We start from the raw sequence: 27,901 nt of genomic DNA on the forward strand, positions 1-27,901 counted from the left end.
CAGTTTATCATTTGTCTTTTAAACTTTGTCCTTCATTGCAGAGAATCTTAAATTATTATGTAGTCAAGTGTAGCTTTTATGGTTTGGAAAGGCCTTCTTTATCATCAGCATAGTTTTTAAAGTTCTCTTTTATTTACTTTTTATCCTTTCATTTTTTTTTCATATTTAGTTCTTAAATCCACCATCCTGAAATGTTTTTGCATCAGATATAAAGCAGAGATCTAATACTTTTTTCCCCAGATGGATCATTAACCAATCTGGCTCCTTTTATTAATTAATTCATCTTTTTTATTTGAGATGCCACTTTTATCTTATACCCAACTTTACCCATATGCATTTCCCCATACATCACCATATATGGAGACTTGTTTTTAGTCTGTTCATCTACTGGTCGTATTGCTCCTCCTTTTCTTTTTCCCTAATATAATTTTGTAATAAATCTTAATATTTTATATGACATATCTCCTGTTATAGTTCTTTTGCTGTTGTCGGTTGAATGTTGTTTCTTTAATAAAAATCCCACATCCTTGATATTATTATCATATCAGTGTTTCTTTTCTTTAATCTAATTATGGACTTTGGGCAATGCCTTCCATTAATATGTGCATTTTTTTTCTATTTTACTGCACTTTTTCAAACCCCTTTCACACTCACCTCCTTTTACTGTTATAATTATACTTTGATGTAGACTAGGCAGATGTTATTATTTTCATTGTTCAGATGAAGAAATTAAGGCTCAAAGCTAACTTGTCTAAAATCACACATCTAGGAAGCGGTAGAACAAGAACTAAATTCTAAATCTCTGATGCTTCCTCTGGGGGTATTTCCTCTCTCCATGGTGTGGTGGCCGTGAAAATGCACCTCTCAGCTTTTCTGTTGGGAGGAGCACAGTTGAGTGAGCTTCCAAGCTGCTGCTCCTCTTGATGCGCCAGAGGCTGAGGTCATGCTGCCCCAGCCAGTGATTGAGCACTGTGCCATATTATTGCAGGCCATTCCTGCGCGATATGGGTTTTCTCTTACAGGTGACGTTGGCTTAATGACTCACCAGTGGTCTAGCCAAACCTTCATTGGAACTGCCCTGCAGTCTAGAGGTTCTCCATGCACAATCCTCCTCTCTCCACAGGTGTCAGAGCTGCATGATGGTCTGAAGCTGCTCGCTGCCATTTCCAGCTCCCTCATCTTCATCTTTCACGAGCACTCCTCCTAATAAATCTCTCTCTCGCTCTTTCTTTTACATCTTTAATCTGGTTTTGGAGAACCCTAATTAACAAACATGGAGCCCTCGATTTTTGTAGTTTTTTTTTAAAAAAAATATACTTAAAAAGGGCCTGCCCTGGTGGCCTAGTGGTTAAGTCTGGCACGCTCCACTTTGTCAGTCCAGGGTTAGGTTCCCCAGCACAGACCCACACCACTCTTCTACCAGTGGCCATGCTGCAACAGCGGGTCACATACAAAATAGAGGAAGATTGGCAACAGATATTAACTCAGGGTGAATCTTCCTCAGCCAAAAAAATATATATATATCCCCAAGATGTCTAGGTTTTTTCAGAGTATTAACTTTTTCTAAATAAATTTTAACATCAAATTATCAAATCACTCCTCTCAGCCTCTACCAAGTGATAAAAATTACATAGGAATTTTTATTAGAATTTCTTTAAATATTTATACTAACTTTGAGAGAACTGCTATCTTTACACTGTGAGGTATTCCTGTGTAGGAATATTGAATAGTTTTCCATTATTCAGATCTCTTATATATTTTTTATTTTTTAAATTTTTTTCCTTTTTCTCCCCAAGGCCCCCCAGTACATAGTTGTATATTCTTCGCTGTGGGTCCTTCTAGTTGTGGCATGTGGGACGCTGCCTCAGCGTGGTTTGATGAGCAGTGCCATGTCTGCACCCAGGATTCGAACCAACGAAACACTGGGCCGCCTGCAGCAGAGCACGCGAACTTAAGCACTCGACCACAGGGCCGGCCCTGGATCTCTTATATTTTATATAAGGGAAGTTTTTATATCATTTCCAGTTAGGTGTTATATATTCTTTGTGATGCTCCATCCTGTTTTTTATAGTTTTTCATCCTATTGTGAATGGGCTCTTTTTGCTTGATTACATTTTCAGTTTATTAATAATACAGAGAAAAGCTATTGATTTCTCCATATTTATATTGTATTCTTTCATTCTACTGAATTCTAATGGTTTTTTGGTGATTTTCCTTGGATCTTCTAGTGGACATGCGTATTATCTGCAAATAAAAGCAATTTTGCTCTTTCTTTTGAATATTTTACACCTCATTTCCCTTTCTTGCTTTGTGTCTTGGTGAACACCAGCAAACAGTACTGAATAAACCTGTGAAGACAGGAATCTTTATCTGGTTTCTGACTCTAATTGGAATATCTCTAGCATTTCACCTTTAAATATCAATTTAATTTGGTTTCTTATGGATGCTGTTGATCATATTGATATTTGGAATGGCTTCTGGATTTTACCAAATGCTATATTTTTTAGCAACTATCTGGATATCGTATTTTTCCCCTCAAGACTAAAATAACTTTGAAATTCTGCCACATACAATTCTTAGTAATGGTATATTAAAAAAAGAAAAAATATATATGTATATTTGAATCAACTCTCAAATTTAGTTAGAATTTTTACATCTGTATTTATAAGCATGTTTTTCTATAGTTCTTTTTTCTTGTATTCTTTCAAGTTTGGGTATCAGTTATGTTTATTTAATAAAATATATTGATAATCTTGACTTTTTCTTATATTATTACATACTTTAAATAAAATAGAAGTTATTTGTTTCTTGAATGTTGAGGAAAACTGTTTTGTAAAATCATCTGAGTCTATACCATTTTGGAGGAAGTATATTTTTAACTTTATTTGCAATTTATTCTATGGTCATTAGATTTCTTCTTCCAGATTTTACACTTCTTTTTGGTTGAGTATTAGCAATTGTACTTATATCTATTTTATCTTGACTTTAAAATTTACCAGCATAAAATTGACACAGGAATCTTTTATATTTTTTAAGAAGCTTTTCTCATTCCTATATTGTTGATTTGTATTTTTCCTCTCAATAAGACTTGTCTATTTATTTATTTATGTCTATTTATTTGGTCTTTTCAAAGAACCAGTTTTGGCTTAATTCATCAATTCTACTTTAGTTGTCATTGCTGTTGCTTTGTTTTGTTTTCTGATGTATTTATCTCTACTTTCATCATTAGTAATTCCTTCCTTTTAATTTGTTGTTCTTTTTCTATTTTGTGAATTGAATGTTTTGTTTATATTATAATATTTCTTGCTCACTTATGAAAGAACACAAGGCTATGAATTCTTCTGAGATTATAGTTATGGCCTTAGCCCAAAGTGATGATTTATAGCATTCTCATTGTCATTTATTTCATAATAATCTCAAATTTCCTCTTTATCCAAATGTTATTTAGATGATCTTTTAATATTTTCAAATGGTTAGATTTTGTTATCTGCTGAGTGTTAATTTCTAGTTTTAATGCATGATGGTTGGAAAACATGACTATATTATTTCTTCTTTTTGGGGTCCTTTAAAATTATCTCTATACGTTCACTAGTTTTGACTTGAGATAAGTTCTCCTAAAAAAATCTCTTCTCAGATATGCATGGATTCTGATTTCAAGGACATCAAAATAAAGTTTACAAAGTCTGAATGTACTAAATATTGCTTGAGAAAAAACTATTCATCACACTTGTTAAGGAATGGCAAGGCACCTTTTATTTAGGGGGGGCTATTGTGATAGGTACAGGCATTACTACAATGGGATTTTTGGAGTAGGAGAGAGAGATTGGACTCAACACCAAATACAACAGGGAAAAGTGGAAATTTACAGCCAAGGAGCAAGATGTGGGGCCTGTGGATAGAAAATAAGTAAGAGGATACGTCAGGGGTAGGGGGGATTCCGGCTAAATGACCTAACAGGGTTCTTGCTGTAGGCAGGTCACGGTGATCAGACATCAGCTGGGGTATGGTGGAGGATAAGGAACCATCAGATATGGAGGGTGGTCAGATAGCAAGGGTTGGGGATCCTGGCTAAGCTGACTCAGCAAGATTCTCACTCAAACTGGGTGATGCAAAGATGGGCACGCAAGGATAAAAGTCAAGGCCTAGTTGGGAAGAGAATTCAGAGGAGCCTGACTAGAGTTTGGTCAAAGAAAGACTCTTTGTTGATACTGTCTCTACTGTTTCCCTCTATTGTTTTAAGTCAATTGATTATGAACCAGAGATAATGTGACCTTTTTATTTCTCAAAGCCCTCTTTCAAATCAATGTCACAATTCTTTTGGTTTGTATTGTTCTAAAATAGCTCACTCAACTTGGCAGGGACCAGTCTTGCCATTCGCAGTTGGACTTCTCTCTTCAGAGAGGGCATGAAATATGTCTCTGTACACTTGGACAGGTATGAAAGGAAATAGGCAAATCTTAGGAGTGTGATCTTAAACAACTTAATTTTTTTTAAAATTTGAAGAACGAGAAAGCAACTGCATTTCACATAAAGTGAAAGATTAAGCTGAAAGCTCGTTTACATTGTTTTGCAACGTGAGTTAAATGATACTAGACGGAAGTCACGATCTGACATCTCAAGGTGGAGGGTTTCTGGTCTGAAGCTGGTATGTGAAACTCCCCTGTAGCTGAAATTACTCTCGAAAGACTAAAAGATGGCGGAACTCACTGCTGCCAGTGGCCACCTCTGGGGAGAGGAATAGGAGTTAGAGGCAGAAAGAAGGGGGAATTTCACACTGTGTTCTGAATAGTTTTATATTGTAGGAATCCTTGACAATAATACTGTATGCATGTATTACTTAGTTTGTAATTTTAAGGAACAAAATTACTGTGAACATTACCTTTGACTTTTTAGATGACACACAACTTTACTCTAAATCCACAGCAACCAGTTACCCCCTCACCACACACCTAGCACTACGACAGCAGAAAAAGCATCAGATAAAGTAGTTAACATTTGGAGCCATAATACATAAAAATACATATTTTTAAATATTCTAGAATCATATTTAGTGCCATGAGATGCTCCTGATGGAACGTGGGAAACAAGACCTCAACCATCTTAGGGGTTTTTTTCTTTTTCTTTTTTTTGGTGAGGAAGATTGGCCCTGAGCAAACATCTGTTGCCAATCTTCCTCTTTTGCTTGATGAAGATTGTTGCTGAGCTAAAACCTGTGCCAATCTTCCTGTATTTTATGTGGGATGTTGCCACAGCATGGCTTGACAAGCAGTGCTAGGTCTGCTCCTGGGATCCAAACCTATGAACCTTCCCACACCTGTAGAACCAATTTTGTGAATTAAGCTGCCTCTGTTCAAGATCTGAGCATGGCTTCTGTTTTCCTGAATGGGATTCTTCCGACTCCTTGTGGCTATACTCATGTAAATTAAAAATGCTTCGGATGTCCACCAAAGTAGGATGTTGCAGCTTTACGCTATGAGGTAGTTTCAAGAATCACCCAATGAAACTTTTTTCAAAAGATGCATGATAGACACGTCCCTTAGGAGCAGCGTTCCTCAATCCATAAAGAAACGAAGAAAGAAAGGGAGCAGGGATCATGAGGATGAGACTAGAGGACAGAGTTCCCTGGGTTCCAGGCTCACCCCCATCCAAACTCACAGCTGATTTGCATTAAAGAGTTGTCATCCTCTAAGCTTTACTCATTGTAGGTAAATTTATCTCTGTGACTTCTACCCCCTTAGTTAGATACAAATATTGAAAATGTCACCTGTCGTACATAGTATCTAGGTTAATCTACTAAAATTTATGAAGCGGCTTTCAATTTTTTTTTTTTTTGGCTTTCAAAATTTTTAAAGAAATTGGAGGACAACTAAATCCCTATCCTGAAAAAATTGAGAAGGTCCATGGTAAGGGATAAAATTTCAGCCTATTTGGTCAGTCATGATTTTAAAGGAGGATAATATTAATAAAATAACAACTAAACCTAATATTTATTGAGCTCTTATTATGTCAGGCACTATGCTTTGAGCCTTACATATATTATACCAGTCAATTTTTATTACAACCTATAATGTATCCTATGAAATAGGAACTATTATTATTCTCATTTTCCAAATGAGGAAACTGAGAGCTATTAAGTAATTGGCCTAAGTGTACACAGGCTACTTTAAAGGTCAAAGTCACACAGGTTAAAGTCAATGATTGTCATGTTAACTATTATTAGGTGTGGATTCAATTAAAAATGTTGGGGAAGGCTTGGAAACTCTGACCCTAACGAGGTAAAAGGTAGGAAGGAGTCCAGGATCCTAGTGTCCTATATTTTGGGGATTAGAATTTAAATTAGGTTACAATACAACGAGATTGATGACTATTTTGCCTCTTGAATTTTTATTTTTACTTTATTTTATTTATTCTTTTTTTTTTTTTTTGCTGAGGAAGATTTGCCCTAAGCTAACATCTGTGCCAATCTTCCTCTATTTTATATGCAGGTCAACACTACAGCATGGCTGCCGACAAGTGGTGTAAGTCCACACCCGGGAACCAAACCTGGGCTGCAGAAGCAGAGCACACCAAACTTAACCACAGAACTGGCCCCTTGAATTTTTATTTACTTATTATTCTCCATTCAAGAAGCAGCATAACATGGTCAAATTAGACACTGAGGTGCAATTTAGGCTTTGTCAACATAAGATGTGTGGCCTTGAGCGAGTTCTTCAACTTCTCTGGGTTCTCTTCTATGGAGTAGAGATAATAATACCACCTACACCACAGGGTTGTTGTAGGAGTCCCATGAGACAACCATATAAAGCACTCAGGAATCCCAAATAATTTCTACAGCAGTGAACAATGACAGGAGGAAGAGTAAGAGCAGTGATTTTGCTCACTAAAATATCGAGATATTTGAAAAGCAGGATGGTCTCTGAAACAAAACTTTCTCCCCAACATTATATGTGGATTTCAGACTAGTTCCATGTTTTTTTTTTTTAAAGATTGGCTCCTGAGCTAACAACTGTTGCCAATCTTCTTTTGTTTTTCCTGCTTTTTCTTCCCAAATCCCCCTAGTACATAGTTGCACATCTTTTTAATTGTGGGTCCTTCTAGTTGTGGCATGTGGGATGCTGCCTTAGCATGACCTGACGAGTGGTGCCATGTCTGCACCCAGGATCCGAACCAGCGAAACCCTGGGCCACCAAAGCAGAGCGTGAGAACTTAACCGCTGGGCACGGGGCCGGCCCCGAGCCGTCTTACTGGGTGAAAATAATAATAATATAAGGTGGATTTCATCTATATGAATGATTTCCTCTGAGTAAGAATTACTTGAAGAGTAACCTCTAAGACCAACCGCAGACCTGGAAAGTGATTAAGAGGGATATATAGCAGTTTCTAAATAAAAAGAACAGGGAGACCAATAAATAATTATTTTTAAAATGGATTTTTTTAAAAAATGAAAATGGAGGGGCTGGACCCGTGGCTGAGTGGTTAAGTTCGTGAGCTCCGCTGCAGGCGGCCCAGTGTTTCGTTTGTTCAAATCCTGGGCTCGGACATGGCACTGCTCATCAAGCCATGCCGAGGTGGTGTCCCACATGCCACAACTAGAAGGACCCACAATGAAGAATATGCAACTATGTACTAGGGGTCTTTGGGGAGAAAAAGGAAAAAAACAAAATATTTAAAAAATAAATAAATAAAAGGAAAAAATATTTTTAAAAAAAGAAATGAAAAAGGCAAGATATAGAATAGTGTGAGATATATGCTGCTAACATCTAGGTAAAAAAGCAGAATGAAAAAATATATATTTGCTTGAATATTCATAAAATATCTCTGCATAGAGATGCAAATACTGGTTATATTGATTTCTTCTGGAAAGGAGAACTGACTGGCTATTGAATAGCAATGGAAGGGAGGCTGGTCATTGCACACCTTTTTATAACTTATGAATTTTGAGCCATAGAAATATATTATCTATTGAAAAAATAATGTAAAATAAAGAAAAGAAATTCAACATTAAGGAAGTAGAAGAAAACTAACATTACTGGGTGCTAACTATGTGCTAGATAGATTTTTTTTAATGTGGTAAAATATGCATGACACGAAATTTTCCATTTTAAGCATTTTTAAGAGTACAGTTCAGTGGCATTAAGTACATTCACATTGTTGTGCTACCATCACCATCATCCAGCTCCAGAAGTTTTTCTTCATCTCACATTGAAACTCTATACCCCTAGAGGAAGCTGGATTTTGTAAACTCAATCCTCAAAATAATCCTCTGAGGGATGGATGAAGAAATAGGCTCAGGAAGATTAAGTCAATCGCTTAGGACAACACAGAGGACCGACAGGGCTCCTCCTCACTCCTCAAACTCCTCTGAATGGTGGGAGGAGAATTAGCTTCTAGGGAGCCGTGCAGCGGCGGTGGGGGCGGGTAGAGTGGGGGTGGACTGGAGGGGTGGGGGGGTGGGGAGGATGGGGGAATGGAGTAGGGGGTGGGAGGGTGGGGGGGTGGGGGGGTGGAGTGAGGGGGTGGCGGGGTGGGGCGTGGAGTGGGGGGGTGGGGGTAGGGGGATGGGGGGAGTGGGGTTGGAGGTTGGGGGGTGGGGTGGGGGCATGGAGTGGGGGGTGCTGGAGGGGTGGAGGCTGGCTTTGGGCCCTTGCCTCCTGCTGTGTCATCCACTCCCAAGCACCAGTGCTCCAAGTTCTTTTAGGAAACTTGACAACTTGTGCTCTGGTAACCTGTAGGTTATAAAAAAAGCATTTGACTCAGTGCTGCTGGAGAAAGTTTAATTGCCCTTTAAAAGTGGGCTCTGCAGAACGGACTGCGAAAATACACCATGGTGTACAAAGGTACCCCACGCCGGGCTTTTAGATGTGCCTTCGAATCATTTCAGTGTAGACAGATTTATTGGACACCACGTCAGGAAGTTCCTATTCAAAGGGCACCTGCAGAATGATACGGCACAACAAAAATAGGAGAAAAGAATGACTCTTCCCCGCTAACAGAAGGAAATTTCTAGCAGGGTAAGCCAAGCTGAACGGATGTAAAAAACAAGAATCAGTTTGACCTTATCTTTGAGCAACAGAAAACAGTGAACTGAACTGAGAAGCCTGCTGACTTATCTACCATTTTTATGAAATGCATGATCAAATAGCCAACAATTATGCTCAAACTGGTGCACATTCTTTCTTCATGACGTTGTGATGTGAGTTATTGCTTTCCACCCTATCAGTCACTTGGTCTCGCCCTCCCTCACTCCCACATCTACGAGAAGTGATTCACATTTTTGTTCTCATATGATTACTTAACAGTGTTGAACATACTGTAGCACAACCTGCTAACTGAGGTTACTCTTGGATGTCGACTCCTTTTCTGAGAATCAAAATGTACATTAGGAGTTGAGGGCACTTTATGTTTGACTGTGTTCAGGTTTGCCTAATTATCCTAGACTTTATGTCACACATTCAATTTAGAGAACAAAACTAATAGCTGCTGGTAATGCCCATAGATAAAATACTTGCATAATTTTTTTTGATCATATTTAACAATGTAGGGAGTCCAGAACCAGTAATTTGAAAATCTGGTCCTACATATAGCTATGTCATCCAAAATGGCAAGGTAGCAAATCTTCTGGAAAAAAAGAAGGGTTCCTATTTCAAAGGACAGAAAGGGAGGCTGTTACCTGTATCCCGATAGAGAGGCATCGATTTTTCTTAAAGTGATCCTTCTTCCTGTCCTCCGTGGTGACGGTGGCTATGGTGGTCGTGGTGGTGACAGTGGCAGGGTTGTTGCCCATGTGTTGGCTTGCAGGGCCGTGGATCTGGGCATTTGCGGCTTCGATGGCGGCTGTCAGAGCCTTCATACTGTCCAGGCTCTCCGTGGAGTTGCTCAGTCCAGACTGGCTGATAATATCTCCTCGCTGGCCCTGTCCATCCATGTAGGCATCCTGGGCAGACTCTGTGCTACTCTGGGCTGTGATAGAAATGAAAGGTTTCGTGGTAGTTCTGGGTGGGACTGGAGGTGGTGTCTTCTTATATGTTGTAATGCAAGATGACACTGGAAGACAGTGAAAACAAAGACACTGTGATTTCTGCATGGGTTGTAATTTCCGATATTGTAACTGACATCCATTGGAAATTAGGGCACATGAAACACACGAAGAAGACATTTAAGATGAGAACAAGTTTGTTGATAGGCTAAGCGAGATCCCTGCTTAGGGGGGATATTCGGGCCTCCTAAGAGAGGTGACACCCCCCCCCCCCCAAAATAGAGAGGAAAAAGACTGGAAAACACCAACCTCCCAGATGGAAGTTGCTGAAATGGAAATTCATATGAATCGACATAAAATAGACATGATTAGCCTTGTGTAGATTCTTCCCAGGCAACAGTGCACCCTGAGAGATAATATATACACATGCGTAAGTCCACAGTAGTGCCTGCCTTCTCAGCGCAATATTAAATATAGCTAATGTCAAACACGGGAACTCACCAGAGAAGATTCTGATGGTTGGTAATAAACATTGAAAAAAGAAAAGGGAAAGCGAAGAGGTTGTGAGTGTGTGTTCTCATCCTAATAGCAGTACCAAGTGCCTGGGGTGGAGGCGGAACTTTGTTCTGAATTTTTCTGTTGTTGTTTCTGAGCAGAACGACCCACTAAGAGGGAATACACTGTATAAGAGTATCCTACTGTAAAACAAATGTACACGCTAGTTTATACATCAGTGTGTGTGTGTGAGCCTACTCCCCAAAGGGCTGTCCTTCAGGGCGAAGGGATCAACTCAACAGCCTGAATCTGTGCCGTGAGGTGACCCTCCCTGTTTATTCCGGGTCCTCCCTGAGGCTTCAGCTGAAGCAGCCTCAAGACCCTCTCTCCAACATTGTAACCCTGAGGGTCTTGAAGAAGCGTTACCCACTGGTTTTCTGCTTTCCATTTGTGGGGCACAACGTAGGAAAATACAGATCAAAAAGAATGATTAAGTTTCCAGGGGGAATTCCCTCGCAGTGAAGAACAATTCCTTAACCAGCTTCCTAAAGGCTTATTTTGTCCCCTTAAAAACTGATTCAAAACTCTTGTGTTTCCATCACTTTCTCCCCAACCCTGTCTCCCTCCATTCATGCCTTTTCCACTCAGCTGGCCTCACTGTTGTTACCATAAATCAGCTCATCCTGACCATACAATCCTGACTCCCTGCCTATGGTTCCAGCTGCCGCTTGGGCCATCTCGCTGAAGGAAATACTCTCTTCGATATTTAGGATGTTTCCTGAGGCCACTCAAAGGAAGCATCCTATAATGAACAATAAACAGAAGGATCCTATTATGCTGTCCTGCTGTTCCACTGCCCTGTGATTTGGAGTAATTTCCTTAACCATAAAAGAGATAGGGACAGAAATGTTTGGCTGCTTCCCAGGAATTGCCCGATTTGAAAGAAAGGAAGACACAGATGTCACATTACAATATCATTTGTGCTCCGCGGGGTGCGTGTTAATATAAATAATACAAATGTAGCCACCTCTCAGTTACCTAGGATGGATGTCTGGCAGAGGCTCATGCCAGGAAAACCTTCTATTTAAGCTTATTGCATAAAACAAACCTCTTTACATTTGAACAGAGCTCAGCAATAAGCAGTCCCAAGAGGGAATGGGACCAGTGGAGGCTCACAGACCCTCAAGGTGGAGAGCCAGGAGCAGAACCCGTCTGGCCTCAGGTTCTCCCACTCGGCCACCGGGATGCTTCGGGCTAAGTAATGCAAGCCCGTGCATTGTTGATGTTTCACCTCACTCAATTTAGTTTCAGGCGCCATAATCACATGGAGCTATTTTCTGCTTCCTAAGAAGGTTTGAACAGGACAGCCCTGCTCAGGCTCTGTCTCTGTCATTCATCTGAAGACGAGAGCCAGTGGGAGGGGGATACTGTCTGTCTATTCAAATCTGATGAAACCAGGTCATTTCATTACCTCTCCTAAGACAAGTCTTTACAACGTGAACTCATTATTTTGTTCAAAATACACTCTCAGGACATTTGGCCCACTAGATTCCAAAGAAACTAAATGCCACATTTTAATATCAAATGGCTGATCTTTCGGATTATTTACTGCTTGTTAGTTACCCTTAATTTCTTCTTTCAGTGTGGATAATCAAAATTGGACAATGCAGCCAAATATAGTATCATTTCATTTGCTGTGATTTATAGCAAAAAGGCTGCCGTGATGTGATGTGTGATATGGAGGTGGAGGGGTCACGTTACTTCCAGGGTTGTGACTGAACTTGGGGACACTCCTTGGGGCCAACTGCAATTTGGCGCCATCTGATGGCTATTGTCAGCTCCTCTTCAACATCAATAGGGATAACTAGGTATTTGGCTCAACCAGGACTTGCAGGACAGCAGCAACAATGCTAGAAGTACATGACAGGGAGACGGGACAGGGAGAATACTGGGGACACGACTTCCTCAACAGGCTGGCCCAGCCCCAATGCCCCAAAGAGGTGAGAATTCGAGATTGCCTCACTTCGAATTAGGGATCCAAATAGAGGACAGGAACCAGTGGCCATGGTATTATAGCCCAAGCTTTCTTATGAGATTTTACGGCAGTGTGGAGCTGGGCACAATTCTGCCAGAGTCATACTCAAAGAAGCACCAACTGTCAGTTATCAATAGGAATTTAAAAGGAATTCAAATCTTTAAGATTGCTTTTTTTTTTGGAGGAAGATTAGCTCTGAGCCAACATCTATCACCAATCCTCCTCTTTTTGCTGAGGAAGATTGGCCCTGAGCTAATATCTGTGCCCATCTTCCTCTATTTTATATGTGGGATGCCTGCCATAGCATGGTTTGATAAGCAGTGCATAGGTTTGTGCCCAGTACCTGAACTGGAGAACCCCGGGCCACCAAAGCAGAGCATGCAAACTTGACCACTGTGCCACCAGGCCAGCCTCAAGATTGCCTTTTGAAGGAGAAGAAAGGAGATCCAACATACTACTCACTTCTCAGAATCCCCTTGCTTCCTTTGCACCAATTCTTTTACATCCGAGGCTGCTCCAGAAACATATTCAAGTAAATCCCCCACTTCTTCCCAGCATCACTCTTTCCCAGCTTTGCAGGCTAAATCCTAAACTCTTTCTTCTCTCCTAAGTTTTTTTTTCTTTTTTTTTTTTTTTTAATTCTACTCTCAGGATTCAGCAGCGTGAATGATTTAGACCTCCACTGAGGTCTGAGTGCCAGGAGGCATGGAGCAGAGTGAGGCTCAGGAGGGTGAAACACAAGTTAATAAATCTTGTCTGGTTAAGACAGAAAGAAAATGAGTGGTAGACAGTAAGTGAAACATGTCATTTGTTGAAGAGTCACATTCTCAGAAAGGTTGGTTTAAACACACAAGAGCTGTGCCATCAGTGGACAAATTGATAAAGAAGACGTGGTACATATATACAAGGGAATACTACTCAGCCATAAAAAAGATGAAATCTTGCCATTTGCAACAACATGGATGGACTTTGATGTATTATGCTAAATGAAATAAGTCAGACGGAGAAAGTCAAATACCTTATGATTTCCCTCATAAGTGGAAGATAAAAACAACAACAACAACAACAAAGAAACACATAGATAGGGGCCAGCCCGGTGATGCAGTGGTTAAATTCACATGTTCTACTTCAACGGCCCCGGGTTCGCCAGTTCGGATCCCGGGTGTGGACATGGCGCCACTTGTCAAGCCATGCTGTGGTGAGAATCCCACATATAAACTAGAGGAAGATGGGCACAGATGTTAGCTCAGGGCCAGTCTTCCTCAAAAAAAATAAAAAGAAAGAAAAAACAAACACATAGATACAGAGATTAGACTCATGGTTACCAGAGGGTAAAGGGTGGGGAGGAGGATGAAAAGGGTAATAGGACACATGTGTACGGTGACAGATGATAATTAGTCTTTGGGTAGTGAACATGATGTAATCTAGAGAGAAATCGAAATATAATGATGTACATCTGAAATTTTTACAATGCTATAAACCAATGTGATCTCAATAAAATAAATAAATAAACCAAAAAAAAAAAGAGGAGAAAAAAGATACATTAGAAGAAATCTCTTGGATAAAAATTTGAAATTTTTTCTCAAAAAAACCCAGAATGCTCTTTTTATTTGAGTAGAACTTGAAAAAGAAATGACTTTGTATTTTGACCATTATTATTGCTTTCCTTGCCCTGATACATTTATCTGTTCATTTTAAATAAAAGGATATTTTTTCCTTCTCTGGTGCTGAGGGTATAGAACCCCAGCTCAAAGGTGGCCCAGAGGGCTCCCAGCTGTCTAGGAGAAGAGTGAGCAGGAGGAGTTCCAGGTTTGAATGGCGTCATTTTCATTGAGATGATACTGCAGAGCACAGATGGGCCAGAGACTGGTTTTTACATTTGAGTTAGGAAGTTATTTAAAAAAAAAGTCACAGAGAAAACAAATGAGAACAAATTCCTATCCTATTTCAGCTTCTAGGTGACTGTTCATTCGATATTGTCTATATTTGCACAGAAAGATAATGCCAGTGTGGTAAGCCTCAGGAAGGCCTGTGCCAGGAATTATTCTTTTCTATTGTGGTAAATGTTTTCCGGAAGCATCTACACTCTCTTATCACTCTGGTGACCCTTTGTGATCAAGAGCACACATGTCAGGTGGCCATAAAACGGAGGTGGGATCAAACATTTTTTGTCAATACGTTCTTGCTGGCTAAGCTAATCAGTCACATACTACAAAGCTATGTTGAGGAATTACTTACCAGTTCTCGGTTACTGATTTTTGGAAATGCTTTCAAATATGAGAACAAGCCCATAAGGAACGACAAATAAAAACATGAACCGACAACAAAAGAATTCCAAAATATGCATATACACAGAGTTGTACAGCAGTCAAGCAACACCTTTTTGATGTCAGTAAGTTATCCTAAGTCGTTAGTAACCACAAAGCAAGCTGCGATCTGATCTGATCGGCCTTCAGTAGCCGCAGGCTTCTACACAGAAGTCTTGCTCAAAGCTGTCTGGGATTTGCTGTAAGTTGTATCAGAGTCCGCTCTTACTGAGCTGAAGACCACCAGAGAGAGAAGGGGGCTGCCTCAGCTCCCTGGCTAGTTTCTGTTGAGGGCAAAGGTCTCCGACTGGGTGATTTGGTCCAGCCGAAAAGCAGTTTAACAAACCCTCAAAAGGAAGTGCTTTATTAAAAGGGGGATTTAAAAAGCTGAATGGGGTTAACAGTAGGGTGCTAGAACCGGCTCTCGTTGCTAAAGTCGACTTTGCAAATCTCTGCCCAAGTCTGTGTTCAGTGACATTTCACTGATAGCTTGAAACTGACCTTGGTGCCAGTGTTTACACCATGGAAATTGACAGATGCTGTAAGTAAGTAGGTGTCTCCCCAGAGAGCCACCGTTAAGCATTTCCGGCACACCTCTGCCCGCAGAGTCGTGCTACTCAAAATGTGGTCCACAGATAGATGTCGATTCACAAAGTATTTGATGGGTGTGTAGTGAGATACAGTGTGAAAACTGAGAGTAAGCTTTTCGACACTTGTATAGCAATTTCACAGAATATTTTGTTGGTTGAACCTACAAAAAACCGTGGGCTTGTTTTTTGTGCACCTGGGTTTTTTTATTTTCCTTTTTCTAATAATTCATTTTTATTGCATTTTACCAAAGTATTGATCTGCAACAGATTGGGCATCAAACAAACACTCAAACAAACCGGTCCCTCACCAGAGACGCTTTGAGAAGCACTGATAACGGTGCACCTGCAAATCCAGTGGACAGGGCAGAGGCGCTGCACGTGAGGTTAAGAACTTATTAGCGAGGTAACGGGAAGTTACAGGCTGCTTCAGAAAGCAAAATGATGTGAAGGGGCCAGAAGAGAAAAAAAGAAATGTGGAAGGACCTAAACGTGGGACACAAAGGGACTCCTGCACAATACAGGATGGGAAGAGCGGACTTGTGGTTTTAACAGAAGGTAATCTATTTCTATGAAGGTGTGTATGACTAGAAGTCTGATTTCCAGAACACTGGAAGGATCATTGTGCTGCATTTCATTCTGGACCCTTCTCTTTAAGGGGGGAATTGCAGGGTGCTCCGAGGAGACAGAAACCATAGGTTATAAGGAGTGGTTTAAGAAAAGGGGATGTTTAGTTTTCCAGAGGATGAAGACAGAGGGGTTTTCAATTGTTTTGAAGGCTACTGTGTAGAGCATGGCATGCACTTGTTCTTTGTGAGACTCCGTGGGAAATCATAGAAGTAAAAGCTCAGGGAGGCATCAAGAATAATTCCTTAGTAGTCAGGTGTCCAAAGACTGACTATGGGGACCTCACCGGGAAGTGAGCTCCCAGTCCCTGGAGGAGTTCAAGCACAGACCAGCTCATCTTTTGGCTGGGAAGTTATTGAAATTGTACCACCATCTTGAGGGGACCTGAAGTAAATGACAAGATTTCTTTCAAACTGGAGCTCCTGTGGCTTTATGAATATAAATAAAACCTAGAAAATAATTTGAGAAAAGACGCATTGAGAACGATACTAAATAGAAGGAAGCCAAGAGAGGAAGCCAGGGAGAGCCTCCAACAAGGCTGTTTGGTAGCAGTGACGAATGTTCCGGCATCCTGGGAACGCATTTTGGCACAGAGGAGGCAGAACTGCTAATAGAGAGGTTTGCTACTGCTGCTTCCAGTCAAGCGGGCCCAGGAGTTCTGAGCTTACAATGAATAGCGGAGGTTGTGCTCCGCAGGGTGGGGTGCTACACAGGCTGGACTCCCCCACCAACACCAGACAGATCCCTGGTCCGGGCTCGAGTCCTTCACAGGACAGAAGCACAAACCCAGGTGAAAACAAAGACGATGAGATGGAGAATCAGTGCAGACACCTGATGCGCCATTAGATCAATCTCGTCACCAGGGAGGAAGGAAGAACACAGCGTGCTAAGAATTTAACAGACATGGTCCTAGGACAGGAAGATCCCACTACCGGCATTTGTTTGATGGTAAGACTGAGGCTCAGAGCAGATTACTGACTTCTCTAAGTCACACAGCTACAAAGTGGGAAAGTTAGCATACTCAGGGCTCCAAATCCCACCTCTTTTCATTCACCCAAACCACCTGTATTTATCCCCCCATTAAACCTTCCATTTAAACACCTTGTCCAGTTAAGCATAACGCTTTCCATGAGAAACTGCTCCCAGAACAGTACTTGGTGCCCTGCAGGAACTCCTCAAAGGTCTGGAGAATGAATGAATTTGGAGTGGTCAACAAGGGGTGCACCAGCTGCAACTTTAAAAATACGGCAAAAAACGAGAAACTCCACAAAACAAACTACACATGGAAAAATGGCTCCGTTTTCTCAAAATATTTACAGCTTAACATTTACAGGCCACCCAAAGTGTGGTGGCCAGTGGTCCGTGCCCTGCCGGCCCCACGGGGAGAAGGCGAGATGAGAGGGCTGTTGGGGTGGGGAGCCGGGTTTCTCCTAGCCTGCTCTCCGGGTTAGTTTTGGCTCAAGGGACGTGGCTATGAGAATGACTTCCACCAAAGGCACCCTCCTCCACGGAAACCACAAAGACTGGCAAACCTTTTCTCCATCGAAGTAGAAAAAAGCGTGCTTGTGTGAGCGTGCAGGAAGAGGAGAGGGAATGTGGACAGAGAGGGAGGGGTGGTGTAATAACTCTTGTAGTCATAAGACTCGCCAGTTGGTAGTTACTTGTATTCCAGACACTTCCTAATGCCAGACAAATGCCCCAAGCCCCGGCATGTCTGGCTCCGAGATCTATTGAACTGATAGCAGCCGGCTCTTGTGGGGAGAACAGATCTCTCAGGGAGCCGTGCTCTGCAGCTAATCAAACACGACATTGTTCTCGGAAGGAAGAATGGAAACATTTGTTTCAGAGTCACAACTTTTTTTTTTTTTTAAAGAGGCACCCAAGTTATTTTAACAAGTTGCTACAAACCTTGGGCTCCCTGAGGTGAGGCTCTTGCATACAGTGCATGTACTGTACCAAAATCCAGGGAGGGAGGGATCAGAGAGTTAGTCATTAAAAAAGAAAAAAAGCCCCAGGCACTTCATGCCTGGAAATGATGTCAGACGCAGCCACTCCTCTGTAAGAACTACAACCAAACAATGCTCGGGCGATCCGCGCAGCTGCTCGCCAAATGTCAGCGCCAGCTCGGTCCAAAGAGCTTGAAAGCCACCAAGCTGACGCTGTGTGCTGTACCTTTTTCGCCCACATTTTCCCCAAGCACTCTCAGGAACCTGGCAACAGGTAACGTGGCAACCTTTGCTTGTAAAATGGCAAGCAGCATAATTTCAGAGAACAAATGGATTTTTTTAAAGCCAGCTGCCATCTCCCCCACGACCTCTCCCCCAACATCCCAACCGAAGGGCTGAAAAAACAAAATATTACCGCTGGCAACCCTACTCTCGAGTACCCCCTGGTGGCCAATCTCGGAACATCACTGATGTACCTTGAAATCGCTGCTCAGCTCCAAGGTAAGTCAGGCTATGGAAAGGGGTGGACATCTTTGCTGCATTGTCTTCCAAAAAATATAGAGAGTGGAAGTCAAGACTCAGAATGTCTTGCTTTTTAACTTATCACCTTAACAGAAATTTCACCCTAGCTGCAGGATAACATCTCTGGGTTGAGGATGCCGATCTTTTTTTTTAAGCAGCAGCTAGGATCACATTTTTTGTTTGGTGACAAGTTGAAAAGCAAGAGCTGCTGTAGCCGTTTGGTTAGGCGGATGGCAGTGAGGATTGATAGGCAAGAAACTGAGGATTCTCACTGGGTGGGACTGCATTTTCATTTTTATCTGAATTTGTAGGTTGTATGTACACAGAAAACTTTTTTCTCTCAGGTAGCAGCATTTCTAATATGCCTAGCCAGCTTCCAGTTAGTCTGTTTGCAAGGATTACTTAGGATTTCCCAACTGCAGGCCTAGCTTCCTGGAGAGCATGCCTTGCAGCCCCACCTTGGCTCTTTTATCTCCGCGTGGGGCAAACACACCGAGATGCCAAGGGCAGGATCTCTAACCAGTCTTCCTCCTCTCACTGCTCCTTCGTCTGAGCCGTCTCTGATTTGGAGGAATGACCACAGTTGTGAGCTGTTGGTAGCTCCAGCCAGTCACAGGGACATCTGTTCTTTTTCCCTCTCTGGAAATGTTAACTGGAAACTAAGAAAGAGCTTCAGATCAAAGTAACTGTTCTCTTCAGAAAGTTCCATTAATTAACCAAATTAAAGGAAGTTAAATGATGTTTAGAGGAAAGTCATTTTAGAAGGCCCAGGTCCAGGGACTGAGGTCTAAAGCTTCTAATGTGGACTTTTAATGAAGCTTGGCAACAAGTTACATAATAATAGAAATTGAGGGTTGCGTATCTAAAACCAGTTGTTGCCCGAAATCAATCATTTGAGAACATCTTGAAAGGAGACAGACATTTGGCTAGTATTTGCCTAGACCATTTAATACTAAAGATGAAAAACCTGGGGCTCTGAGTAAGAATCATTTGACCAGACGCTAAGGTGAGTCATAGTCTTCATAGAACAGGCACAAATGTTGAAGTCAGGATGTTGAGAACACCAGGCTTACTAATTTGCAAGGCACGGCTGTTGCTTCCAGTGGGGAATGCCATCAGGATTTCACGGCTCATTTTCCCCGGCCTTTCCAACAGGTGCTACTGAGTCATCCATGGACACAAGTGACTGCCCTGGCAGTTCCGTCTGTTAGGATTAAATTTCCATTTGTTCCATTACTTTATGAAGTGATTTCTAACACTGAATCAGATATATCACTTCCTCTAGGACCTAGGGATTTTTTTTCAATGTTTGTAATATTTCTATGTTTTTCAAAATTTGTCCCAGCCAGGTCTGCAGGTCTTCCTGGGTTGAATGGACTGTTTACGGCAGGGGAAGATTCAGGGCCCAAGGTCAGGGTTACAGAATTATATAAGGTTTCCTGTTTGGGCAGCTGCTCTACCAACTCCTCAGGTTAGGGCGGACGAGGTCTTGTTGAAAGACAGCTTGCCCAGGAGGCCTGGAGTAGCAATGGGTGCCAGGAGTGGGGCAGGACATTTTTCTTTTAAGCTTCTCATCAACCAGCTTTCATTTCTTGTCAGATGTCACTTCTAAGCAATACTTTCCTACATTCTCTGTTAGGTGAATTTCTTTTTTCTTGACCACCCTGAGAGAAAAGAGTTAGTTACGGATGTAAGAGTCACAAGGTCAGGCACAGCTGTCTATTTTATTCATGATACAGCCACAGTACTTAGAACACGCATGACACATAGTTGTGCTGTGGTAAATACTTGTTACATCAAGGAATGAACAGGGATGAGAAGAGACTTCCTGGAGAAAACGAAAAAGGGACTAATAATCAGGAAAAGGAGGTCACTTGGGTAGAAGTAAAAAGCCATTCTCTGTGACCTTGGATGTTGCAATATAGTCTGTCACCAATGCCTGCTTCTGATGGCTTTGGCCAAGAGCAGTTGTGATTGGCCAACTTTTCACATGGAGCTGGTATGTGAAAGTCCAGCCTAACATCAGCTGAAACCAGCTGGTCCTACAGCTTATCCACCTAATTCCCTCCATCCTCGCTGCTTGGCTTTCCCCATGGGCACTGAGCAAATGGCCATGTGAAGGACCCATGATGCTAAATGCCCTTTCCCAGAGCAGCTGCCTTTCTTCTCCTTAGTCCCTTTCACTCTTTATTATTCTTTGCTCTGTCCGCTTATACAAGATGGGTACCTGAAAGCCAAGAACTTTCTTTACCTCCTGGTCTCACTTCATGAGAATTAGTATCACCTGCACAATGGGACCTGGAGCCTGGAATACAAGGAAGAATCTGGATTGGAATCAAACAACCAAACAGGAGGACTCTCACACCATGTCGCTGTGAACAAAGCAGAACTCAAGTGTACCTAAGCGCGAGGCTGTCAGAGTAGCTGACTGTCTCTAGATGGGAGCAAGGTATCGGGCACACACATTGCCAACTTGTCCTCCTTGAGAAAGTGAGATGCCTGTGCAGGGTGAGTGGCCTGTGTGTAAAGCAGGGGAGGTCTCACCTAATGAGAGTCCAGTCAGGCTCTGTCCTAGGTGAAACTCCAGGCTGGGTTCATCAGTAACCTGCTCACTGGCAGACGCTCTGGGCTTTGGAGAGTGAGCAAAGCAGCCCGAGGCTGCTACCCATGGGACACAGTGCCTGGAGGGAGGGCTTGACCCTGAGCAGAAGCTTTCGCACAAGGCAAACTCAAACCCCCAAACCTGGGAAAACAGGATGTGTGGGGAAGCAGAGAAGCAAGAAAATGCATCCACCATTCCTTCCTGTTGGTTTCAGGATGATGAGGACTAATTACCTGGGTCTGGAGAGCAGGGCACGTGGGAGGCCACAGGAGGCCCTGGTCTGTGTAGTTACGCAGTTAATTATTCATCCTACTCCTTTCCTCTGTCCTCCCTCAAAACCCCCTTTTCAAAAGAAAAACAGGAAAAACATCTGGATTAACCTGTGGAATACTGTTTTTTATCAGCCCACTCGCCCAGGAAGGATACCAGCCCCTTATTAACAATCAAATAACAAAATCGGCACTTTAAAATGATACCTCATTATCCAACTGTGTCCCTGACAGATGAGGACACCCATCTGGAGAAGAACCTGTCCAGGTGTCCCCCAGGGCTCTTTCTGTCTGCACCACCCTGCAAACACAGTTCAGCCTTCACAGTTAGTATGTACAGGGCCACTTAAAGACTGCACTAAAAATTCTACTTTACAATTGGCTTTTTGTCATTTGCCAAAGTTAAATAAAAATAACCTAGGAAATTGACGAGGCCAGCACGAAACTATCATTTTACTCTGTCCCCACCATTGTCTTCACTCATTGCCTTTAATAAAGCCACCTGCTGTACCTATAATCCCAGTTCCGCAAGTGATAGGAGGCTGGAGAGCGTGGGTTGCCCATGTTCTCCAGAGTGGAATCCGACTGGAACCTGGTTCTTCCCATCTAAGCCCCCTACTTATCTTACATAGAGCTGCCTTATACTTCTGACTTAAGATTCTCCTTTGAACCCTTGTGAGAATATCTGCGTCCAAAGCCTTATTTGAATCTCTTAATCAAATGTGCTTGGAATTCAGAACTTTTTGGATTGTAGAAAGCTAATATACATGACACACCCCAGGGGTCTGGGGCAGCACCCCTCAATCACGTGCCCTGACCTGTCTGTCTGCAGGAAGAGGAAGAAGAGTCACGCTGCAAGTAGTTGCAAGGTCAGGTTTAGGCCAATGGCTTTCGGAATTTCAGGAGAAGGAATGACGTCCACCCACTCCTTCAGATGCCGTGGAGCAGGAAGCGCTCCCACTGGAGACTTCCTCCTTCAGAGGCATCTCAGGTCCTGGAATCAGAGCTGTGTCCCAACCAAGCCCATGTGGAGGATGACAGATGGGTGCTGACAAGGTAGTGGTGGGCTTGGCATTGTGAGTGGGCAAGCTTTCTATATGTTTAAGGAAAAGAGGAATCCAAGATCAGATTTGGTCATGCGTCTGACATTGTCTCTCTTTCCGTGACTGTGTTGGAATTCTGGGTGTTCAGACAGTGTGCTTCATACACCGTACTCAGAACATCCTTTTTGGGTTTTGTTGTAATGGTAATAGGGGTGCTAGTAGGGGCTTTTAACTGGCTTCTTCCCTCAAGGTGGAATGACGTTTATATAAATTACAGAATGGGGTAGTCTGATGTGTTCTTCTGGATAAACACTTCATATTTGCAAGGTTGTGTGTGTGTGTGTTTTTAATTCCTCCTTTTCATCCTTCTCTTCCCTATTCTCAACCCCTACCTTCAAGCTATAGTCTGACTCCACAGCAAAATAACCAAAACCAACCTTTCTTTGGCCCCACTGTAATTTGTACTGACAGGCGGGTGGCTCTGTGCTGGGTCCAGGCAGGGCACCGTGCTAAGTTGATGCAGCTCAGGACACATCAGCCTTAAAGTTTATCTGCAAGGGCGCTCTTCACGCATTAAAGCACCATCTCGTACACACAGTGCGAAAATCATTTTCAAAATGTGCGTTTTTATACCACATTTCCAGCCTAAAAGATAATCGAGATATACTCCACGTAACATAGCTCGAATGAAAGAATCAACCGATGTGTGAGTAGACATGTTCGTGAACTGCAGACAGGAGATCAAGCACCAGAAAGCTCTACTATCTCAAGCCAGCAATGAGCTGTCTCCTGGTATGGATAGCATTCTACTTGTCAAAAGTAACCACGGAAAGTAAAGTCTCTACAATTGATTACTTTGGATTTCTACTGTCATAAGGAAAGGGTTTTATTAAGCATCAACTCTTTGAAAGAGACACTATACCCACTGCAAATCGGCTGAGCCAGAGGATGTTAAAATATCCCGTTTGCTGTGTTTGGGGCTGAGGTTGGAATTTCATGTTCGTTTTACGGGATTGCTGGTGGTTGCAATTTACACTGTGCCTAATTATGGTTGCGATACAACTGCTGAAGTGCGAAGGTGCAGGAATGCGGAAGAGCTAGAGGAAACCAGCGCTAGTCTTTGGATCAAAATTAACCACAAAATTAACTGCCAATAAAGAGTTGGGAAATGGATCACACGGAAGGGAAGTCTGTGGATGGCCGCTGCTCAAAGGTTCAGCTACTTTGCAGTGGCCGATAACCTTGTCAGGTCTCCAGATAAAGGCACGTCTTGTCACCCTCCAGCACCTGGCTGAGAGGTAATAAAACGGTTGCCTTATCTGCTAAGGGTGGAGTTAGTCAAACCTCAGCCCGGGGTAATTATAAACTGAAATTGCCTGTCATTTGCAAAAAAAAAGGGGTGGAAGGGAGAAAGGAAAAGAGCTTCAGGCAGGAAATTGTGTTTGTCGCTCTCCTTGGATTTTAAAAAGAAAGTAAGCAAAACAGCAAGAAGTTTTCCAGGGAGTGAGAAAAACAGCCAGGCTCGGCTGCCCTCTCCCGGGGGGACAGGATGGCTGACAGCTCAGGCCTACGTGACAGTCTAGTAAAGAGGCTCAAGCTGATGAAAAGCCAAGAAATCTTCTTAGGAGCCTTCCTTTCTAAATGTAAATGACTGAGTCAGGGCTTTGCTAAGGAGGGAAGGAAGTGAGAACCACACCGAGTGACTCATTCAGCGCTGTTAGCTCCGGCAGTTGGATAAAAAGTTTTAGCAAAAGCAGCAACAAATCTACTTTAAATACTAGCACAGTAAGGAAATTCCTCGCTTTCAGGCTGAATGCCATCCACACAAAGGAGCTCCTGTTGACATCTCATTTACAATCTCCCCCAGGACACAGATGAGGCCATTTCAATAAACCCGGCTCAGAAACACCTATTGTTCAAAATCTTCAACTAGCAACAGGCTACCACCACTCCCTATTGTTTTGTAAAATAAAAGATTGAGAAGGAGAAGGATTGGGACTGTGGAAGCCAAGAAAAGAGGAAGGGAAAAAAGTCCCTTTGACCTGATGCTGTTGGAGAGCGTGCACGGAGGATAAAGTTAATGGATTTCCATTTTTATAAGGAGTGCATAAGAAATGCCGTTTACATTTCTGAACTAGTGGTTGTGAATTCTAAGTTCGATGCCAACCTTGAGTGTAAAGAAGCCAGCTCCGGCCAACAGGTTTGGTCAGTGAAAAGCCAGAGGCTACCCTTACCCTAACCTCAGCCTTACAAAAGCCCTGACAGCAGCCGCAGCAAAGCTGCAGGTGAGTCTTTGATCTGGGCTGTTTCCCCGGGATTTATAGCCCAACTTGCCTTCTTTCCCAGCAGAATTTTCAGACTCAGCACACAGCCCGTGCCTCTCCGTGAGTGATTTCCTCCTTTCCGCTGCCACCATTTTGCTCCTTTTAGTAAAACTTGAACACTTTCTGGAGTTATGTAATGCAGTCCTTCGATGGTTTTTCTTCAGATATGCCTCAAACTAAGGGATATATTTGCGTTTACCAAAACCCCCACAATTTACCAAAAAGCTCACTGGCATTTCTCAAGTGCTCAGTGTTTTTACCCTCCTAATAGGTCTTCCAGTTAACATCTCCTATCTCAGCAAATGACACCTTTATCTCCCCAGAGTTCAAGCCAAAACTCTGGGCATTATCTCTGATTCTTTTGGTTCCTTCTCTCCTCGCTCTTAAATTCCTCTGGACTCATTCCACATCCTTCTGTCTATCTTTCTGTTTCCCTAGATCCTATTATCTCCTCTCTGGAGGATCACAGCCATTTCCTAACACAAAGTTTCTCAAACTACCAGTTGAGACTTAATAATGGGTCCTCGGATCAATTGAGGTGGGCCGTGTCATTTCACCATTTAAAACATGAAATAGATTAGAAAATGTCAGAGTGTATCCAACAGAAAAAGTAAATGTTGTTTCACGAAACTCATTTCAGCGTGTGTTCAGATCTCTAGACATTCTGGGCAGAAGGTAAAATGTATTTTGTTTTTGGAGATTGGACTGGTGGTTACCATTGGGGAAGGGGGGAGGGGGGAGGGCAAAAGGGGTGATTAGGGTCACATGTGAGGGGATGCACTATAATTAGTGTTCGGGTGGTGAACATGATGTAATGTATCCAGAATTTGAAATATGATGTACATCTGAAAAAAATTAAAATTAAAAAAAAAGCTAAGAAAAAAAGAAAAAGGAAAAAAATGTATTTTGTTTGTCAAAATACTTTGAGAAATACGTTTCTAATTGGTCTCACTGGGCTGTCTTGTCCCTGCTTCCAAATGGACGTGCACACTTAGAGCGAGAGTTAAAGACGCTGAACAGACCCCGTGCCTCCAGCGACAGGTCTGCCCCGGGACGCAGCCTTGCACCTCGGGAGCTCCTGGACACCTCAGTTCCTGCTCCTCTTTCAGGTCTCAGAACTGTACGTCTTCCTAACCCCTTTTACCTTCAGTTATTCAAACCGTCAAGTTCCCCGCCTTTGCAAATGGCTTTCCCTCTGTACAGACAGCCCCTCCTCTCTTCAGGTATGAGCTAGGTGTCACCTCTTCCAGGAAGACTTCTGGAATGTCCTTCTAAATGCCTCTCCTAGTGCTCATTAGAGTGTTCCATGTTTTATCTCACAGAGCACTTATTCCATTATAATTATCTTCTTAATTCCCTACTAGACTTTAAGATCCAAGTGGGCATTCAGTGAATATTTGTTGGATAAATATTGTGCATCGAATGTTTCACATCTTACGCAGTTCATATTTCCTTCCTACAAACCAGTTTGGATAGTTATTATAAAGGATCTTATCTCTATTTCTCAAAGCTTTAGTTTTCATTGTTTTACACTTCAATATCTCGTGTTCATTTGCTTTTCAAATATACCCTAATTAATTTTCAAACCCACTGGACTCCACTTAAAAATCAAAACAATACGATTTGGAGACAGCTGTTGGATTTCTGGCTGGTCACTGACCTCTCTGAATCTCAGATTTTTCATATATAAAAGGAAGGGCAGAACTCAATGATCTCTAAGCTCTCTTCCAGCCTGCTACTCTGAACTTTCTCCTTTTAAGGACCAGAGAGGTTAAATGACTTTCCCAAGGTCAAACAGCTTTTCAGTGGCAGGATATTGTTTGCCTTTCTAAAGATTTTTGACTGCAAGCAGCAAACATAAAACAAAAATGTTTCCTGGAAACTGATAGTGCCACTAACAAGTTTGTGTGAAAAAGAATCATAAAATTAAAGAAAAAGAGGACTTAAAAAAAACCCCAAAACCCAACAACATACATAATGGATTCCTGCCTAGGCAGGTGCCAACATTTTTAAAAACAGTCTCACTACTGTTTGTTATTAGATGGGGAGATGTTCAGATTTCCTCTTAAAATTAGAAGTGAAAAATTAAAGAATTTTGCACATCCTGACCCCTTGTAGTGGCCATTCCATGGAGGCACAAGGAGCAGATACAACCTTCCTGAAGGTGCCAACGAGAGCATCCTTCTGCTGAGGCCCTGGGACCCTGACCCAGCCTGACTCTCAAGAAAAAAGCTGTAATTCACCAGGATGAGATCTGGCCTCAGATCATGTAACCCTCCCCCATCCCTCCCCTGCCAGAACTTTCGGAAGAAGTCCCTGCTATCAAGGACAGGCTTGCGTCATTTCCTTACGTTACAGAGTTTGGGTTTAGATAACCTACTCTATAAAGTAGAAAGCCAACAAACAGAAATACACCCCGTTAGGGAAAAAAGGAAACAAAAGTAACAGCGATATGACTTATTTCTTTTTCCTAATGTGATATGTTGTACTCTATATTTATAAGCCAGTGTATGCATTTGTTTTTTGCATTTTTCCCTCTAGACCGACCAGCAGTAGCTCGCCTTTGTTTGACAGAAAATTATGCTAAAAAGACATTGACACTGAAGTGAATTCTTACTGAAGTACATTTTATTTGTCTCTCCTGACATTTTCACACCTAACAACTTAGCGTTTCCAGAATACTATCTTTTACACATCTTTATGCCCGTGGCAAATACTGTTGTTTGCTTTCTCATGACCGCCCTCCTTGCTAACGAGACCTCAGTGCTGTTGACTTTTCCAGGCAGCCATGACTTTTCCGGGAAGTGGGCCCCTCCTCGATTCGGAGGATGAATCTTCACTGGTATACGAGACAAAGGGATGGGAAAGGAAGTCTGATGGGAATGCTTCTGGGAAGGTTACTTCCTTACTTAAAGCAACACAAGGCAGGGACATCACTTTTCTTCCTCTGGACATTGTCCTCAGCAAGAGACGGCCTGAACTGGGGCTGCCATGGGGGGGACCACAGAAGCATCGGCCTAGGAAGACAAACCCACACTGAGGATAATGGTGGAGAGATGGAAAAAAGCTGGTTTTGATAAATTTGTTGGCTGCCTTACCTCTAGACTTCCTATTATTTGACAAAATAAATGCCTTTACCATCTAAGTTGCTTTGATTTTATTTTTAAAA

The 27,901-nt window shown here is 42.2% G+C and overlaps 1 protein-coding gene and 1 long non-coding RNA gene across 26 annotated transcripts in view; one reads left to right on the top strand and one right to left on the bottom strand.

The window, feature by feature from the left end:
• DLGAP1 (DLG associated protein 1) overlaps positions 1-27,901 on the bottom strand; it is an 843,036-nt gene that overhangs the window by 65,803 nt on the left and 749,332 nt on the right. For 20 of the 25 annotated variants that reach the window (XM_001915460.6, XM_070220811.1, XM_005612788.4 and 17 more), the window contains one exon: positions 9,671-10,044. In XM_001915460.6, the coding sequence (XP_001915495.2) occupies positions 9,671-10,044 (374 nt within the window). The remainder of the gene's footprint in view (positions 1-9,670; positions 10,045-27,901) is intronic. The other 5 variants (XM_070220815.1, XM_070220813.1, XM_070220814.1 and 2 more) reach the window with 1 other exon arrangement.
• LOC111774717 (uncharacterized) lies at positions 18,044-27,877 on the top strand. Its single transcript, XR_002809865.2, has 2 exons — positions 18,044-18,473; positions 25,728-27,877. It is a non-coding gene; the product is annotated as an uncharacterized lncRNA (long non-coding RNA).

The sequence above is a fragment of the Equus caballus genome, chromosome 8 (assembly GCF_041296265.1).
Source record: "Equus caballus isolate H_3958 breed thoroughbred chromosome 8, TB-T2T, whole genome shotgun sequence".
In the NCBI taxonomy this organism is placed as follows: domain Eukaryota; kingdom Metazoa; phylum Chordata; class Mammalia; order Perissodactyla; family Equidae; genus Equus; species Equus caballus.